At 41.8% G+C, this 16,700-nt stretch overlaps 1 protein-coding gene and 1 long non-coding RNA gene across 8 annotated transcripts in view; one reads left to right on the top strand and one right to left on the bottom strand.

Annotated features, from left to right (window-relative positions):
* MFSD1 (major facilitator superfamily domain containing 1) overlaps positions 1-13,355 on the bottom strand; it is a 48,826-nt gene extending 35,471 nt beyond the window's left edge. For all 6 annotated transcript variants that reach the window (XM_081570678.1, XM_081570675.1, XM_081570674.1 and 3 more), the window contains exon 1: positions 13,241-13,355. Coding sequence is in view for 2 of the 6 variants with exons in the window: in XM_081570672.1 (XP_081426798.1) it covers positions 13,241-13,321 (81 nt within the window). In the remaining 4 variants the exon portion in view is untranslated. The remainder of the gene's footprint in view (positions 1-13,240) is intronic.
* Positions 1-16,700, top strand: part of LOC145538515 (uncharacterized) — a 56,451-nt gene that overhangs the window by 9,949 nt on the left and 29,802 nt on the right. The gene's annotated exons all lie outside the window — the stretch shown is intronic.

Raw genomic sequence — 16,700 nt, 5'->3', positions numbered from 1 at the left:
TTGAAATTTAAGTTGGCACACACCCATGTCAAACAGATCAGTGTAAAATCTTGAAGTAAACAATCTTAAGTAGATTTTGTTTCACCTGTTGTCATCTGTTCAAGCGTGATTTTTCTGTAAATACTGCAGAGTCAATGTATGATTCAATTCATACATGTAAACCCACACATTTTAATTATCTGTTTCCAATATCTATCTACCTACATATGTATGTGTGTATATATCTCTGCCTATACATATAGATATATGTACGTCTGTATCTATCTGTAGAAATGACTGCCCCTGATAAATTGTATCAGTGTGTATATCAGGAGGCTGGCCCATGAAAGACAAAGACAAGTATCACAGGTATCACATCTGACTTGAAATGCCTTTCTCATCCATCTCTACCATGCCTGATTCACCACATATTTATAGTACAATAAAATTTTTAATTATCTCCTGGCTTAGGTTAAAAAAAAAAAACAACAGTATTGTTACCTGTGTCAGTCATTGAGTGGTTTCTCTCTGCCTAATGATCTATCCTGAAAAACTCTCCATATCAGTTCATATAGATCTTACTCTTTCTTTTCTTTCTCTTACCTGCATATCACTGTGTTGTATGTATGTACCATCATTTATTCAGCCACTCTCCTATATTGGGGCATTTATTAAGTAGTCAATATTTTGCAATTATAAATCATGTCACAATACTTTCATGCATATGTATTTTATATTGTCAGAAGTGTCTCAGTCTAAAGTGGGATTGCTGGGTCAACAGATAAATGCATGCGTGGTTCTGTTGGATGTTGCCCAATTTCCCTTTAAAGGATTTGTAACATTTTGTGTCATGAAAATACCTGTTCTCCCGGAGCCTGACCAGGAGAGTATATTGTCAAGCTTTTGAATTTTTGCCAGTGTGGATTGGCACATGCAGCATAGATTTGTAAAAATAATGTTAAGAAGTGTATACAATAGTGGCTATAATTTTTTAAATTTGAATACATTTGCTTTTGGATAGATATATTCACCTATGTGGCTCAGTAGTAGAGAAACTGCCTACCAATGCAGGAGACATGGGTTCAATCCCTGGGTAGGGAAGATCTTCTGGAGAAGGAAATGGCAGCCCACTCCAGTATTCTTGCCTGGAAAATCCCAAGTACAGAGGACACTGGCAGGTACAGTCCATGGGCTTGCAGAAGAGCGACATGACTGAGCAACTTAACAACATTCAACTATGTAGAGCATCTGTTTTGGCATGTTCTTTGTCACTTGTCACTAAAGCTATTTGGCCAGTGGATGTCACCCTTGTACTACTTTAAGGAATAGATTCTGGTACAATCCTCTTAGTTCATATATTTTAGGACAATAGCTCTCTTTAAAAATCCACCCTGTGTGTTCATTAGATAAACTATGCAAGAGTTTCCAAGGGACAAGTCATTTTTGAAAAGCCTAAGACTAATATGATTAATTGGAGGGAACTTTTTGAAGGGCTAAAATCAGCATGTTCTGATTTAAACTGTATGATAGGTGTGAGCTGATACCTAAAATCAGCCAAAGTAAGAACAAAATTAATGAGCAGTGAGAACTCAACCTTGATCGTGTGGCTCTTTGGTGTATGTAAACATTAACAGTTTGGCATTTTTGTCCTTGGTGAAATGTCCTGTGCGGGATCAGAGAACTAGAGGGAGGGTGTTTACCTGCACTTCTACAGATCCCTCTCCAGCCCAGGGCAACGGACAGTCTCCAAATATGAAATGAAAATCTCTTATCTCTTGCAGTCTCTCTCCTATCACTACCTTCATAAAATCCATCTTTAAATTAATTCCTAAAGCATTTAGGCAATGGCACCCCACTCCAGTACTCTTGCCTGGAAAATTCCATGGATGGAGGAGCCTGGTAGGCTACAGTCCATGGAGTCACTAAGAGTCGGACACAACTGAGCAACTTCACTTTCACTTTTCCCTTTCATGCACTGGAGAAGGAAATGGCAACCCACTCCAGTGTTCTTGCCTGGAGAATCCCAGGGATGGCGGAGCCTGGTGGGCTGTTGTCTATGGGGTCGCACAGAGTCAGACACGACTGAAGCGACTTACCAGCAAAGCATTTATGCATTTTTTAATTGGCAAGATCAGTTTTCATTCCAATCTCAAAAAAAGGCAATGCCAAAGAACGTTCAAACTACCACACAGTTGCACTCATATCACACGATAGCAAAGTAATGCTCAAAATTCTCCAACCTAGGCTTCAACAGTTTGTGAACCAAGAGCTTCCAGATGTTCAAGCTGTATTTAGAAAAGGCAGAGGAACCAGAGATCAAATTGCCAACATCCATTGGATCGTAGAAAAAGCAAGAGAATTCCAGAAAAACATCTACCTCTGCTTCATTGATTACACTAAAGCCTTTGACTGTGTGGATCACAACAAACTGTGGAAAATTCAAGAGATGGGAATACCAGACCACCTTACCTGCCTCCTGAGACACCTGTATGCAGGTCAAGAATCACCAGTTAGAATTGGACATGGAACAGTAGACTGTTTCCAATTTGGAAACGGAGTATGTCAATGCAGTATATTGTCACCCTGCTTATTTAACTTCTATGCAGAGTACATCATGCGAAATGCCAGACTAGATGAAGCACAAGCTGGAATCAAGATTGCCAGGGGAAGTATCAATAACCTCATATACATAGATGACACCACCTTTATGGCAGAAAGCGAAGAGGAACTAAAGAGCCTCTTGATGAAAGTGAAAGAGGAGAGTGAAAAAGCTGGCTTCAAACTCAACATTCAAAAAACTAAGATCATGGCATCCAGTCTCATCATTTCATGGCAAACAGATGGGGAAACAATGGAACAGTGACAGACTTTATTTTCTTGGGCTCCAAAGTCACTGCAGATGGTAACTGCAGCCATAAAAATAAAAGACACTTGCTCCTTGAGAGAAAAGCTATGACCAACCTAGACAGCATATTAAAAAGCAGAGACATTATTTTGCCAACAAAGGTCCGTCTAGTCAAGGCTACGGTTTTTCCATTGGTTATGTATGGATGTGATAGTTGGACCGTAAAGATAGTTGAGCACTGAAGAATTGATGTTTTTGAACTGTGGTGTTGGAGAAGACTCTTGAGAGTCCCTTGGACTGCAAGGAGATCAAACCAATCAGTCCTAAAGGAAATCAGTCCTGAATATTCATTGAAAGGACTGATGCTGATGGTGAAGCTCCAATACTTTGGCCCCCTGATGTGAAGAGCTGACTCATTGGAAAAGACCCTGATGCTGGGAAAGATTGAAGGCGGGAGGAGAAGGTGACAACGGAGGATAAGATGGTTGGATGGCATCACCAACTCGATGGACGAGTTTGAACAAACTTTGGGAGTTGGTGATGGACAGGGAAGCCTGGCGTGCTACAGTCCATGGGGTCGAAAAAAGAGTCAGACATGACTGAGTGACTGAACTGAAGATTGATCTTAACTGGGGAATCCTTGAACTGGTTGCTTTTTGCATTAAAGGGAAAGAAAAATCTTATCTAGCCTGTGGCATTTTAATATTAATTATTGTTGCTCTTTAATATTCATGATCATTCTTCTTTCATATTCATCATTGTTTACTTGAGAAAACCAGGTAATTTTCAAATCCAAGAGAAGGAAAAAGTTAACTTCAGAGATTAGAGCTGTGTTAATCGTCATCAATCAGGTGTATTTGTTATCAAAATTAATTAAATGTACTTGTTATTTTTAAACAGATATTTTATCAGGAGAGTCCCAGCAGAAAAATGGTAGCATACACAAAGTAGGATACCTCACAAAAGGTTCTGAGAGTCTTAAAGACCGCAAACCCTCATTGGTTTAGCCCAACTCCTCATTCTGGTATAAGCTCAGTATTCAGTAAACAGAATCACGGTTAATAAAACTGACAACAGATGGTGCACACTGAATTCTGACGTCCACAGTCAGTCCCTCGGGATGACAGACGTTAGCCAGGGGTGGCCGCCAAGTCCCTCCACACGGGGGACGTCCTTCCACACGTTGTCACCTGCTGGCTTTGTCCTGTTTGGGCCTTTGTTCCAGTTGCTGGGCCATTTGGGGTTCTTGCTTAGACTCTTGTTCCATGGCCACCAGAAGCGCAGTCTTCATGAGGGAGTTCTCAGAATCGTCCTCTTCCTTCCACGGTGCTTGCTAAGCATTCGTTGTTCATCACGTGTGACCACAGGGCTGTCTGTCTCATTCTGCTTGTGAGGCCCTGTGGCTTCTGTGTGTTTCTCATTTGAGCATTCTAACTTTTCTGGCCGTGGCCTCTCAGTTCTTCCCACAAATGGTTATGGAAAGAGTTTTCAAATCAGTTCTGTAAATATTGGGCTTGTTTTTTTTTTAAGGAAAGATTAAACTGTGTGGATAGCAGAGGGTGACAATGAACTTAGGAGAGTTCCCACTTTATCACCTTCCATTCCTTGAGCAGGAATTTCACTCAGTCTGCCTAGCAACCTTGATTTTAGGAGCTGAACATGTAAATCACTCACTGCTGTTTGAGAGGAATAGTGTTTTACCTAGAACTTCTGACAGTTTTGCAAAAGCTGAAATTGAAAATTGGCTGAGAGTTCCTGAAGAATCCATCATCATTCTCGTCTGCTGATGCATTGCAATCAGCAGGTTGAAGCAATCTGGGCATTCTATTTCTTCCAATAAATAGGCATCTGCCAATTAGTTATAGATGTGTGTGCTCAGTTGCTTGAGTCGTTTCCGACTGTTTGCAACCCTCTGGATTAGAGCCCTCCAGGCTCCTCTGTCTGTGGGATTCACCAGGCAAGAATGCTGGAGTGGGTTGCCATGCCCTCCTCCAGAGGGTCTTCCTGACCCAGGCATTGAACCAGCATCTCTTAGGTCTCCTGCATTGGCAGGCGGGTTCTCTACCACCTGGAAGCGCCTGGTTATAAATACCTGATAAATAGTTAACTCTGTTGTGTGCTTCCTGTGTACCAGGCACTGTTTGAAGCACTTGTGATATCTGACATAATCCTCATAGCAACTGTCTGAGGTAGGTACTCTTAATATCCCCATGTTATGGATGATGAACTTCTAGCCATCTAAGTAGAAAAAGACAGAATGAGAAAACTGTTAAGTAAGCCAGAGAGTTCTGGGGAGTGTGGGAACTCCATCAAGAGCAAGCAGGGCGGATCAGCCCCAGTGGATGCACACAATACCCAGACAGAGAGAGAATCAGTCAGTGTGTAGCCTGGTGAAGGAGCTGCCCCTTCTGTGGGTGGGGAGGCCTCTTGCTGACCTATTCATCAGACTGAGTAAAGAGGTGAAATACAAAACAGTAAACCAAAGCAGGGCTATGGTTTACTGCATATACCCAGGACTTGAGGGCAGAGAGGGAAGAAGAAGGAACACATCTCTGTCTTCAACAGATAAGACAACTTCTCCCTGTGCCCATGGTGCCCTGGGGCAGCCTCTCCTGGGAGGCAGAGGCTCCCTGGTGGGAATGAGGCACAAGTAATCCATCCTCCCTGTGTTCCTAGGGAAGGTGATGAGCAGCTTGGGAAAGACTGTGCAATAGTCCTACATCATGTTTCATTTAATGCCTTTCAGGGGCTGTGGCGGAAGCGGCCCACCTTATCCACTGCAGACACATAGCATTTCTGCACATGCAAGCCCAGCTTCCAGCTGCAGCTCTTGCCTTCAGGGCTGGCTGTGCCCCCCCCCCCCGCCCCAGCGCCCACTGGGCCCATGCACTGGGTAAGGTTGGAAGTTCCAGACAATTAATACCAACTCAGGAGTTGGTGGATAAATATCACATCCCCCTTGCCACATATGTGCTTGTTCTACACTTGTTCCAAGTTCCCCAGAAGAATTTTGCCCCATTTGCTCACTTAGGTAACTTATTTGACAGTATATGCCTTTAAAGCCATCATCTCTGCCCTTCTTTGTGTCTCCTGGGATCACCTCTTGTGTTCAGGCCTCCAGGATCACCCCCAGGTTCAATGATTCTGTGGAAGGAGTCACACAACTCAGCATATAGCCGTACTTGTGGTCATGACTGATTATAGCTAGAGGACACAGAGCCAACTCAGCAAAGGGAAGAGGCACGTGGGATGAAGCCCAGAGGATCAGGAACATGCTCCTAAGAATTATTTCCCAGTGAGTCACACGGGATGTTGTTCCTTCCCCCAGCAACAAGTTGTTAAAGCATGTGAGCAATGCCATCTGCCATGGGAGCTCTTGAGAAACTCAGTGTCCAGTGTCTTTGTCTCTCTCTCTCTTTTTTTTGGCTGCACTGGGTCTTAGCTGCAGCACACAGGATCTTTGATCTTCGTTGTGGCATTCTAACTCTTAGTTGTGGCATGTGGGATCTGGTTCCTTAGCCAGGGATCAAACCTGGGCTCCCTGCATTGGGAGCGCAGAGTCTTAGCCTCTGAACCACCAGGAAAGTCTCACCAGTGTCTTTCCTGAGAGGTGGTCACAGAGATACTCTCTCCCTGGTCTGTGGCCTAAGTCCAGAAGGAAAGCATGACCCACATTATTTGTACAGTTGAGGCACAGGGAGCCATTCTCACAAGGGTTTTAGGATCCTTCTCCAAATCCAGGTTCTCAGATGCCAGCCACAGGCCCCAGGATAGCAGTCTCAGACCCTCATGTTAATGCTTTTCTCCACCCCCAAGATCCCTGCCTCAGGGTTCACTTAACCCAGTCTAATCCTGGAACATGCCCCTCCTCTGAGGGCACCTCCAGGAATTGTGTCATAAAGTCAACATATTTGGTTTTAAAACTCCTTCATGTGTCTCTCATTTTCACAGTGCTTGGGATTCATACCAGGTGATATTATACAAACTAAAAAGAACTGAACACATGGTAGATTGGCTCAACCCCTGTTCTAGGAATTAGGAGCCCTAACTTCTATCTGTACATGCCTCACATAAGGACTGAGTCACATCATGGATTTCAGTTTGTTATCAACAATAATCCCTTGTTAATTCCTGTTTTAGTCCGTTCCGACTGCTAAAACAGAGCGCCATAGCCTGAGTGGCTTATAAATGACAGAAATGTATTTCTCACAGTTCTGGAGGCTGACCAGCCCAGGATCTGGGTGCCAGCTGGGGTTGTATCTGATGAGAGCCTGCTTTCTGGGTATTTTTTTTTTTTTCCTGCATCATACGTGGCAGAAGGGGTGAGGGAGCTCTCTGGCTTCTAAGGGCACTAATTCCACCTCCCAAAGGCGCCACCTTCTAATAATCACATTGGGGATTAGGTTTTAACCTTGAATTTGAGGGGGGAAAACAAGCATTTCAGCCTGTAGTAATTCCCTGTTTCCATAAACCACACGTTTCTTTGATATTTGTCTAAAAATTTAATCACTTTTATAGAGGTATGATTTACATTCAGTAAAATGTGTACTTTGTCATTGTACAAGTCAGTAATTCATGAGAAATGTATGTTATTATGTAACCACCACCCAAATCAAAAGATAAAATAGACATCACCCCCAAAAATTCCTTCTTGGTCCATTACAGTTAATCATTTCTACACTTATCCCCAGACATCCCCTGATCTGATTCCCTCCATTAAAGTTTGCCTTCTCTAGATTTTTATATAAGTGGAATCAGAGAATATATAGTCATCGTGGTCTCTCTTCTTTCACGTAACATAAACCATCTGCACTGCATCCATAGTGTATGCACTGGTAGTTTGTTCCTTTTCTTGCATTGAAGGGATTTAGAATGGTTTGTCTGTGCAGTCGCTTATTGGTGAAACCTTGAGTTCCTTCCTGTTTGAGCTATTATGAATAAAACTGCTAAGGACAATCATGTGTCAGTCTTCGTAAAAACATAAATTGTTTATTTCTCTTGAGTGAATTACCTATGTGTAGGCTTGGTCAGTGGAATGGTAAGTATATATTTAAGTTTTTAAGAAACTGCCAAACTACTATGCAAACTGCTGTGCCTTTTTGCATCCCCACAGAAATGTATGAAAGATCCAGTATTACCACATGCTCATGGACACTATATATTGTCAGAATTTTTTTCTTTGATTTTAGCCATTCTAATGAATATGGAGTAATATCTCTGGCTAATTTCACTTTACATTTCCCTGATGACTAATGATGTTGATTGAACAACTTTTTATGTTTATTTAACATTCATGTATCTTCCTTGGTGAACTGTCTATTCAGATCTTTGCCCTATTTTTTTTAATAGAGGTGTTTGTGTTCCCAGTATTTAGTTGTAATATGTATTTGAGTTGTTACTTTTTTAATCAGATTATATTTTGTAAATAATGTTTCCCAGTCTGTGGCTTTCATTTTTATTTTCTTTATTGAGATACCACTCATATACCATCAATTCAACCTTTTAATATGTAAAATTCAATGCATTTCAGTATTGGGTTGGCCAAAAAGTTCGAGTTTTTCTGTAACATCAGGGCTTTTCAGAAAAGCCCAGACTTTGTGGCCACCCTAGTATATTCATAGAGTTGTGTGACTATCACCACCATCTAATTTTAGCACATTTCCACACTCCAGAAGGAAACACTATACCCATTACCTTTCACTCTTCATTCCCCCTTAGTGTTCCTCATCCACCAGCCTTCAGAAACCACTAATATGTTTTCAGCCTCTGTTATTGTTCAGTTGCTTAGTCATGTCCGACTCTTTGAGACCCCATGGACTGTAGCATGCCAGGCTTCCCTGTCCTTCATTATCTCCCAGAGTTTGCTCAGATTCATGTCCATTGAGTCAGTGATGCTATCTGACAATCTTATCCTCCGTCACCCCCTTCTCCTTTTGCCTTCAATTTTTCCCAAGATTCTTCTCTGTAGATTTGCCTATTTGGAACATTTCATTTAAAAGGAATTACACATGTGGTATATTATGATTAGCTCCTTTCATTTTATAAAATGTTTTCAAGTTTCATCTATGTTGTAGCATGTATCAGTATTTCATTCCTTGTAAGTATAAAATAATAATCCATTGTGTGAATATACATTTTTTTAAATCTCTTCATCACTTGATGGACACTGGAATTGTTTCCACTTTTTGGCGATTATGAATGAAGCTCCTATGAATATTCTTATACAAGTTCTTGTGGACATATGTTTTCAGTTCTCACTAGGGATTTCATTTTCCACATCCTTGCCAATACTTGTTATTGTCTTGTCTTTTTTATGATAGCCATCCTAGTGGATGTGAAGTCATATTTCTTTGCTTTGTGTTTTCTGATGGCTGATGATATTGGAAATCTTCTCATGTGCTGATTAGACTTTGTAAATCTTCTCTAGAGAAATATCCATTCAGATCCTTTGCTCATTTTTAATTGGATTGTCTTTTTATTATTGGACAGAATTAATAGTTTTATCTATTTTTTGCCGGTTATATAAACTACTCAAAATTTAGTGGTTTTAAGCAATAACCAGTTGATACTATGTGGAGGAATATACCTTAATAGCTGGGGAAGCCTTGTGAAAACATAAGGGATTATTACTACTGATGCTCCAGGCTAATTTTAGTTCTTCTCAATTCCAGTCAACTAACCTGGAAAGGAGTAAAATAATGCCTAATAATGTACTAATGGCACAGTTCCGAGCAGTTGTAATTCTTGCCAAGTCTAACCAGCAATGTCCCATGTAAGGTAAAGTCACCTACCAGAGAAGGGACCAGAAATAGTCTCCAACCCCTCTCCAGATGAGGCAAGCTATGGCAGCCCAGTTCTCTTGAGAAAGAAGAAAGTACAAAAGAAGCTACCAGGGAAAGATGACACAGGAGAAACAGAGATAAAGAGAAAGGTAGCTCATTCATTGTTTCCTCCAAAAGAACTGTGACTCCCAGACCTGCTAGATCTTGTCAGACACTCCTGCTTGGCTCACAGATGACGCTGTTTCTAGCCTAATCCTACCACTGACGGGGCTTCCCTGGTGGCTCAGATGGTAAAGAATCTGCCTGTAATGAAGGAGACCCAGGTTGGAAAGATCCCCTGGAGAAGGGAATGGCTACCCACTCCAGCATACTTGCCTGGAGAATCCCATGAACAGAGAAGCCTGATGGGCTACAATCCATGGGGTCACAGAGTTGGACATGACTGAGCACCTAACACTACCACAGACTTCTCAGTCACCTTGGAAAAGTCAACTTCACCTCCTTGTGCTTCAGTTTCCTTATTTTTCTCCCCAGCTTAATTGTGATATGGTTGACAAATTGAAATTGTATTTATTTAAGGTATACAATGTGATATTTAAAACATCTCTTAAATTAGCCTTAGGGATATCGGGTTTGTTGTTGTTGTTTTTTTTTTTAATATGCTGCCAGCCACCTCTTAAATGAACTAAATGCATTTTTGTCCAAACTTGCTCTAACACTGTCTAGAAATTAACATTTTTCCTTCATTTAAAATGGACTAAATTATTTCCCTGTTATGAAATTACTTTGAACTTAGACACTCTTACTTTGGTTTGTATTGAAGTAGTTTTCAAATTAATTGAATAATGCCACCCTAGTTGTATCCATGCTGCCAAAATAAGCACAAGACAACCCACATAAAACTAAACAGACCTCAAGGGAGTTATATTGAATGGGGAAAAAAGCCAGTCTCTAAAGTTTACAAACTGCCTGATTTCATTTACAAAGCATACTTGAAATAAAAAAACTATAGAGATGAAGAAAAGATTAGTGGCTGCTGGATTTGGGGGCTAGGGGAAAGAGGTGAGTGTAAAAAATAAACAGAATGTGATTATTAATCAGGAATGTAGACAGATGACATCCTATATATCATTTATTTGAAAAATATTTATCATTACGCATTTGATCTTTTTCATTTCCAACCATATATAGTTTTCACCTTGGCAATGACCTTGCTGAGTGGGAAACATAATATCTTTAATACACGAGTTAAATCTAAGATGATGTTCAAATGGACTGCAGGTAACCGTTTATGTCAATAATAAATACAGTAGATTACTTTTAAAACCCATACTTTGGGTTTTTTATTACAGATGCAATTGCTGACTTACCATAAATCAATGTGCTTAAAGTGCCATATGATATCAAATGTTTAGCTTAACAGCATAAAATTGAGCAGAAACTGTAAAACATGTTTTATAGATGCCATAAAACCCTGGGGCTGGAGGTCTTGCTTTTTTGCATTACTCTGATCCATCAAGTCCCCTGAAAATTCCAGATAGTCAGTACACTTGGGAATTGAAAACTGGCTTTCAGAGTTTTACTCACTTAGGTTACTATGACCTCCAAGGAGAGTACATCTGTTTCCTAATGTGAGGAGAGAAGCACTTACTGGATAGTATGGGACTCACTGGGAGTGAAATCATTAGATCCTTTGTAATGCTCTTTGTTAGGAGTCCTTCCTGCTGTATCAGGTCTCCCCCTCCCCCTCAACCCCTGGTGGGCCCTTTACTATCTGAAAAGAGGCTATTTGATATGGCAAAAGGGTAGTTGTTGTTTGTCCTAAACTGTTTGATTCTGTGAGCACTCATTTAGCAAATTGCGTCATTAGGCAGTGTTCTGTGGCTGAGAGATAGAGAAGACTGGGTAGAGGCGGTAAAAGTGTGGAGAGATGTGGATGGATGTGAGGGACCTTTAAGATGTAGAGGCAGGCAGAGTTGGTGATAAAAAGAGATGAGAAAGAGGGGGAAGTCAAAGCTGATGCCCAGGTTCTAGGCCTGGCAACCTGGTAGGAGGTGGCACTATTGCTGAGATAGAGTACAGAGAAGGGAGCCAGGGCAGTGAAGGAGGATACACTGAATTTAAGATACTCATGGATCCAGTATGAATTTCCAATAGCAGTTGGATATTGGCTTCCCTGGTAGCTTAGCTGGTAAAGAATCCGCCTGAAAAGCAGGAGACCCCAGTTTGATTCCTGGATCAGAAAGATCCTCTGGAGAAGGGATAGGCTACCCACTCCAGTATTCTTGGGCTTCTCCGGTGGCTCAACTAGTAAAGAATCAGCTTGCAATGTGGGAGACCTGGGTTCGATGCCTGGGTTGGATCTCTGGATTGGGAAGATCCCCTGGAGAAGGGAACGGCTACCCACTCCAGTCTTCTGGCATGGAGATTTCCATGAACCGTATAGTCCATGGGGTCACAAAGAGCTGGACATGACTGAGCAACTTTCACTTTCATTGGATCAAAAACAGAAAGCAAATATAAAAGAGTTGACGGAAGGTGTTTTTCTATGTTGCAAATGTGGTCTCTTCTGTTGTAAAACCATGTATCCCATGAATTCCTTCAAAGAATCACCTAGTTCAGCCTTCCATTTTTATTTATCCATTCAGCCATTAATTTCTAAGCTTAAACCACCTATTGCCCACCTCTTAGCATTCAGAAAGTTTGCTACTTTTCCTCTTCACCCTATGGAACCTGGAATGAAAGGTAATGCCTTAGAGCGTAGCTAGAGATCAGCACTGAAGACGTAGTAGTAATAGTAGCGGTAGTGGTAGGTGATCAGTCGTGTCTGACTCTTTTGTGATCCCATGGATTGTAGCCCGCCAGGCTCCTCTGTCCATGGGATTTCCCAGGCAAGAATACTGGAGTGCGTTGCCATTCCCTTCTCCAGGGGATCTTCCCGATCCAGGGATTGAACCTGGGTCTCCTGCATTGCAGGCAGATTCTTTACCATCTGAGCCACAAGAGAAGCCCATACTCAAGACATGAAAACACTAAATAAAGAAATCTGTGACAAGTCAATAAAGAGGTAAAATGGAATGATAAAAAATGTTGTAGTCATTCAAAAGAAGGATGGGAAAAATTTTAAATGGAACATAAAGCAAGTGGGTTAATTAGAAAACAGTAAGATAGTCACTGAAAACCCAACTGTACCAAGAATTAATATAAATATAATATAAACTATATTAAGAAGACTGACTAACCCAAGTCAAAAGCTACAACCATAATACTGGATTTTAAAAAACAGATTTTAAATATAGGAACACAGAAAGGTTGAAATTGAGAGGATGAGTCATCATGCAGATGTTCACCACAGGGAGCTGGGGGAGCTGTCCTAATACCAGACAGTAAATTGTGAGGGAGGAAGCACCACCCAACAGAAAACAGGACACTTTATAATGACCAGAGGGTCAGGCCAACAGAAAAACAGCACAGTCTCAAATGCTGACACACACAGTAACTTAGCCTTAGCTTCAAAGTATAAAAGGTAAAAAATTTACAGCTCTGAAATCCACTAAGAAAAGTCACTAATCAAGTTGAAAACTGATCTCAAAAACAAGTCACTTCTAATTGTGAACTCATTATTGCAAAGTACCTGACTCTCCTGAGCACCGGTGGCCTTGAAGTTGCCGTAGAGACAGTCAGGAAGGGGCAACCGCTGGAGAGTGAGCCCCATCCATCCCACTTGCTTAGTGAGCCCTCTCAAAAACATCTCCAGGCAATTCAAGTAAAACACTATGTGTCTATTACATCATCAAGTGAGACTGTTGCATTCCATCTGTGTTTTTCTAAATGAATTCTAATCAGTGTCAACAGATCACCAGGGCTCTGTCCTGCCTTGGGATCCTCTGGCTCCTAATCTTGTTCTCAAAGGGTAAACATAATCTGCAGCTGCATCTTGGTACTCGGTCCCTCAGGAGGCCTTCTCAGACACTTAGAGCAGTGAAGTGCTCCAGGAATTTGGTCCGAAGGATTGTAAACATGGAAAGAATTTTAAAATGCTGGTTTCCTCCCCAGCAAGGAGCTCATCCTTAGTTCCCCATGTCATCACTAATTTCTGCCCCAAGACCTTTTGTTTCATGAAGATCATTTAACTCTCTTTGTTGGATCTGCAGAGTCACCTGGTGCCTGCCACCATAACATACAGTGTCTACTTAGGGCAGAATCTCAAGTCAGAGGTAGTAATCTCTGCAGTAGAATTCCTTTCTCTAGGAATGGAATATTACTCTGCTACATTTAACCATCAAAGAATGTGTACCGTTGTTTTCAGCGTCACCTCTCTCATTGCCTCCCTGACATAGGGTTTTGGCCCTGGAGTTCACCCACTTCCTCTTCCTCCAGGAAAAAGAACCCCCTTAATTCTTCTTTAGTTCTGGGAGAACTCCCTGGGTTTCCAGCCACTGACCTCTTCCCAGAACTCCCTGTACCTCTACCATCTCTGCAGGCTCCTACAGAATCTGCCTCCAGCGGTTCAGGAAGTAACTCCAGCCTCTCTTGCTGAGGGTAGGGCTGGAGAGGTGAATGCAACAATGGGTAGGTTGTTATTAACAAACATGGCAAGACATTACCTTGAGATATTAGTCTGTGGATTTTTCTTTCCCTGCTTCCTTGTACAGTGACCAAGTGACCTCGTGGAAGAATAAAGTTGATAGAAAGTGATTGAAAAGAGCCAAAAATAGTCAGTGTTAAGACTGGTGACTCCAAAACAGTTTTAAGCTTAGGGCACGAAGCACATGGAGAAACATAAAACAAGAAGAGAGAGACTAGAGGACTGGCCAGACAACTGCAGCCCAGTGCCTCCCAGGGAGACCAGAGTAGGTCTACTGGGTGGGGCTAGGGGAGGAGCATGGAGGAGCAGGTCAGCATTGGGAACCTGGGGAGCACCTAAGAGGGCTCCCCATCAGCACCCTTCCTCCTGGGAGGCTTTTGGTAGCTACGCATCCCTGGAGATGTTTGCTGAACTCTTTCCACACTCCGCTGATCGGACACCCTTTCCACTTTCATGTTTCAGGACTCTCACAATCCCCACGTATCTGTTAGGAATGCTTTCAGTTGCAAACAGCAAAAAAGAATATGCTTTGCAGTGCCTTAGACAACAGAGGTTTCTTTTTCTCTTGTAACAAGAAGGCTGGAGGTGGGCAGTTGCTTCATTGAAAGGCAGGTTCCCCAGGACCAAGTTCCCAAGAACAGGATTCAGTTAGTTCTGGAACCATCTTCAGAGATCTGTCACTCTGGAAGCTTCCCAGGTGGAACCAGTATTCCTGAACTCACTTGAACCTACTGTGCTCTCTCCTCCCTTCTGGGTTTCCAGAGTTCTTTAACTTCCAAAAGAGTCAGTAGCACTACCAGTGAACACCTGATTCATTTATTCATTCAGATAGTCGGCTGGCAGGAACTCCTCACCTTCTACATGGCAGACAGCTCAATAAGGGTTGTGAATTGGACTTACAGATGTGATGATTTAACAACTTTCTCATACTTGGTGGGATTTTCAAAGAATATTTTAAGCACTTTTTCCCCATTGAAAGATGGAGCAACCATCCAAGTCAACGTGGTGTATTCAACACCCTCTTTTGCCTCTGTCCCATCTCAAAACCTCATTACAATATAAAGATTTTGTTCAAGACAACAAACTCTTCGAGGACAAAGCTAAAAAGAAGAAGACAACAAGAATAGAGAGATGTGAACAAAATTTTGGAAACTGGAAAGCAGGTAGCAAGTAAGGAGTGACTTAGAGACCAGGCATGAGTTGCAGAGAGGAGGCAGGAAGTGAACAGATTGGCCCCATAGGGAAGCCCCCTGAAAGGCACAGGATTGGAGGCACCAGGAACCTCTCAGGAGGTGGGGTGAGAGTTAAGAGGCTTTACTAAAAGCAGGGGGACCCCTAGATCACTTCTCTACCCCACCTTCCAGGCATCGACTTCAACAGAAAACACACTAGAGAAGGGAGATTAAGAGCAGCTCAAGTTGCTGAATGAATGGGGAGAGCCACCAGCGACTCCTTTTCCACTGCCTCTGAGAATCCTGGTGGCCCAGCTTGTACATTTGAGGCAGCAGGTTAGAATGTTCCTCTTTAGGGTAACTGAACTCAAAGAAAAGACGTATACACAATGATTATTGGGAATCCTTATCAGACATAGAAAGTCAGAGGAAATTAAGGCAGCACAAATAACAGCATAAACTTTCAGGAAAATCTTAACTAATATCTTCAGAGAGGTAATGGAAGATAATTGCACCAATGAAAAAATGCTACTTACAGAATAAAATTAGTTATCAATTCCTATAAAAACAGGGGAAAATATTCAAAAATTTAGTAGAATTCAAGCAGGCCTTATTGGGAAGCTACTAGAGGATCTACTTCACCAAAATGAGGGAATAAACCAGGGAAAGAGAAGACATAGGATTCAAGAAATGGATTCAATCCAGGAGAAGTGGATAGCACATCAGAGCAGGAGGCCAAAAGGTTCCAAGTGGGCTATGTTAAAAGAAAAAAATCAAGAGACTTTCCTGACGGTCCAGTGGCTAAGACTCCCTGCTTCCAATGCAAGGGGCAAGGGTTCAATACCTGGTTAGGGAACAAAGATCTCTCGTGCCACACAGCCAAAATAAATAAATAAACCAGTAAGAAATCAACAGATTACCTGACACATTTGACTGTTAAGTGGAGATTAACAATTCTGGCAAAGAGTTGAAAGAACATTAGGAATAGTTAAAAATCTTAAGATACTTTTGAACTCCAGGGAGAAAAATTGCATTACAAAGAAAACATTATCAGTTTGTCTGAGCTGGGAAAAATATTTCCGATAATCACCACAGTGTTTACCTTGACTATTGATTTAATAAAAAATTACTATACGGTTCCATTGGAAGAATGGGCAGAACAAGAGTGCCACATCCTTATCTTTCACAGCAGGAAGTCAAGAGTTTATAGCTAAATCTGAACAAGCAATAAATACAGAAGCCTCTGATTTAGGCACACGGAAGAAAGATTCAGAAGAAGCAGCAGAGCCAGTTGAAAGTGAGACCATCATCTCTCTGATGAAGAGGGCTGTGTG

This window comes from Giraffa tippelskirchi, chromosome 2, assembly GCF_054371585.1.
Source record: "Giraffa tippelskirchi isolate mGirTip1 chromosome 2, T2T-mGirTip1v1.2.pri, whole genome shotgun sequence".
Taxonomy (NCBI): domain Eukaryota; kingdom Metazoa; phylum Chordata; class Mammalia; order Artiodactyla; family Giraffidae; genus Giraffa; species Giraffa tippelskirchi.
This window is presented reverse-complemented; position numbering and strand designations above follow the sequence as displayed.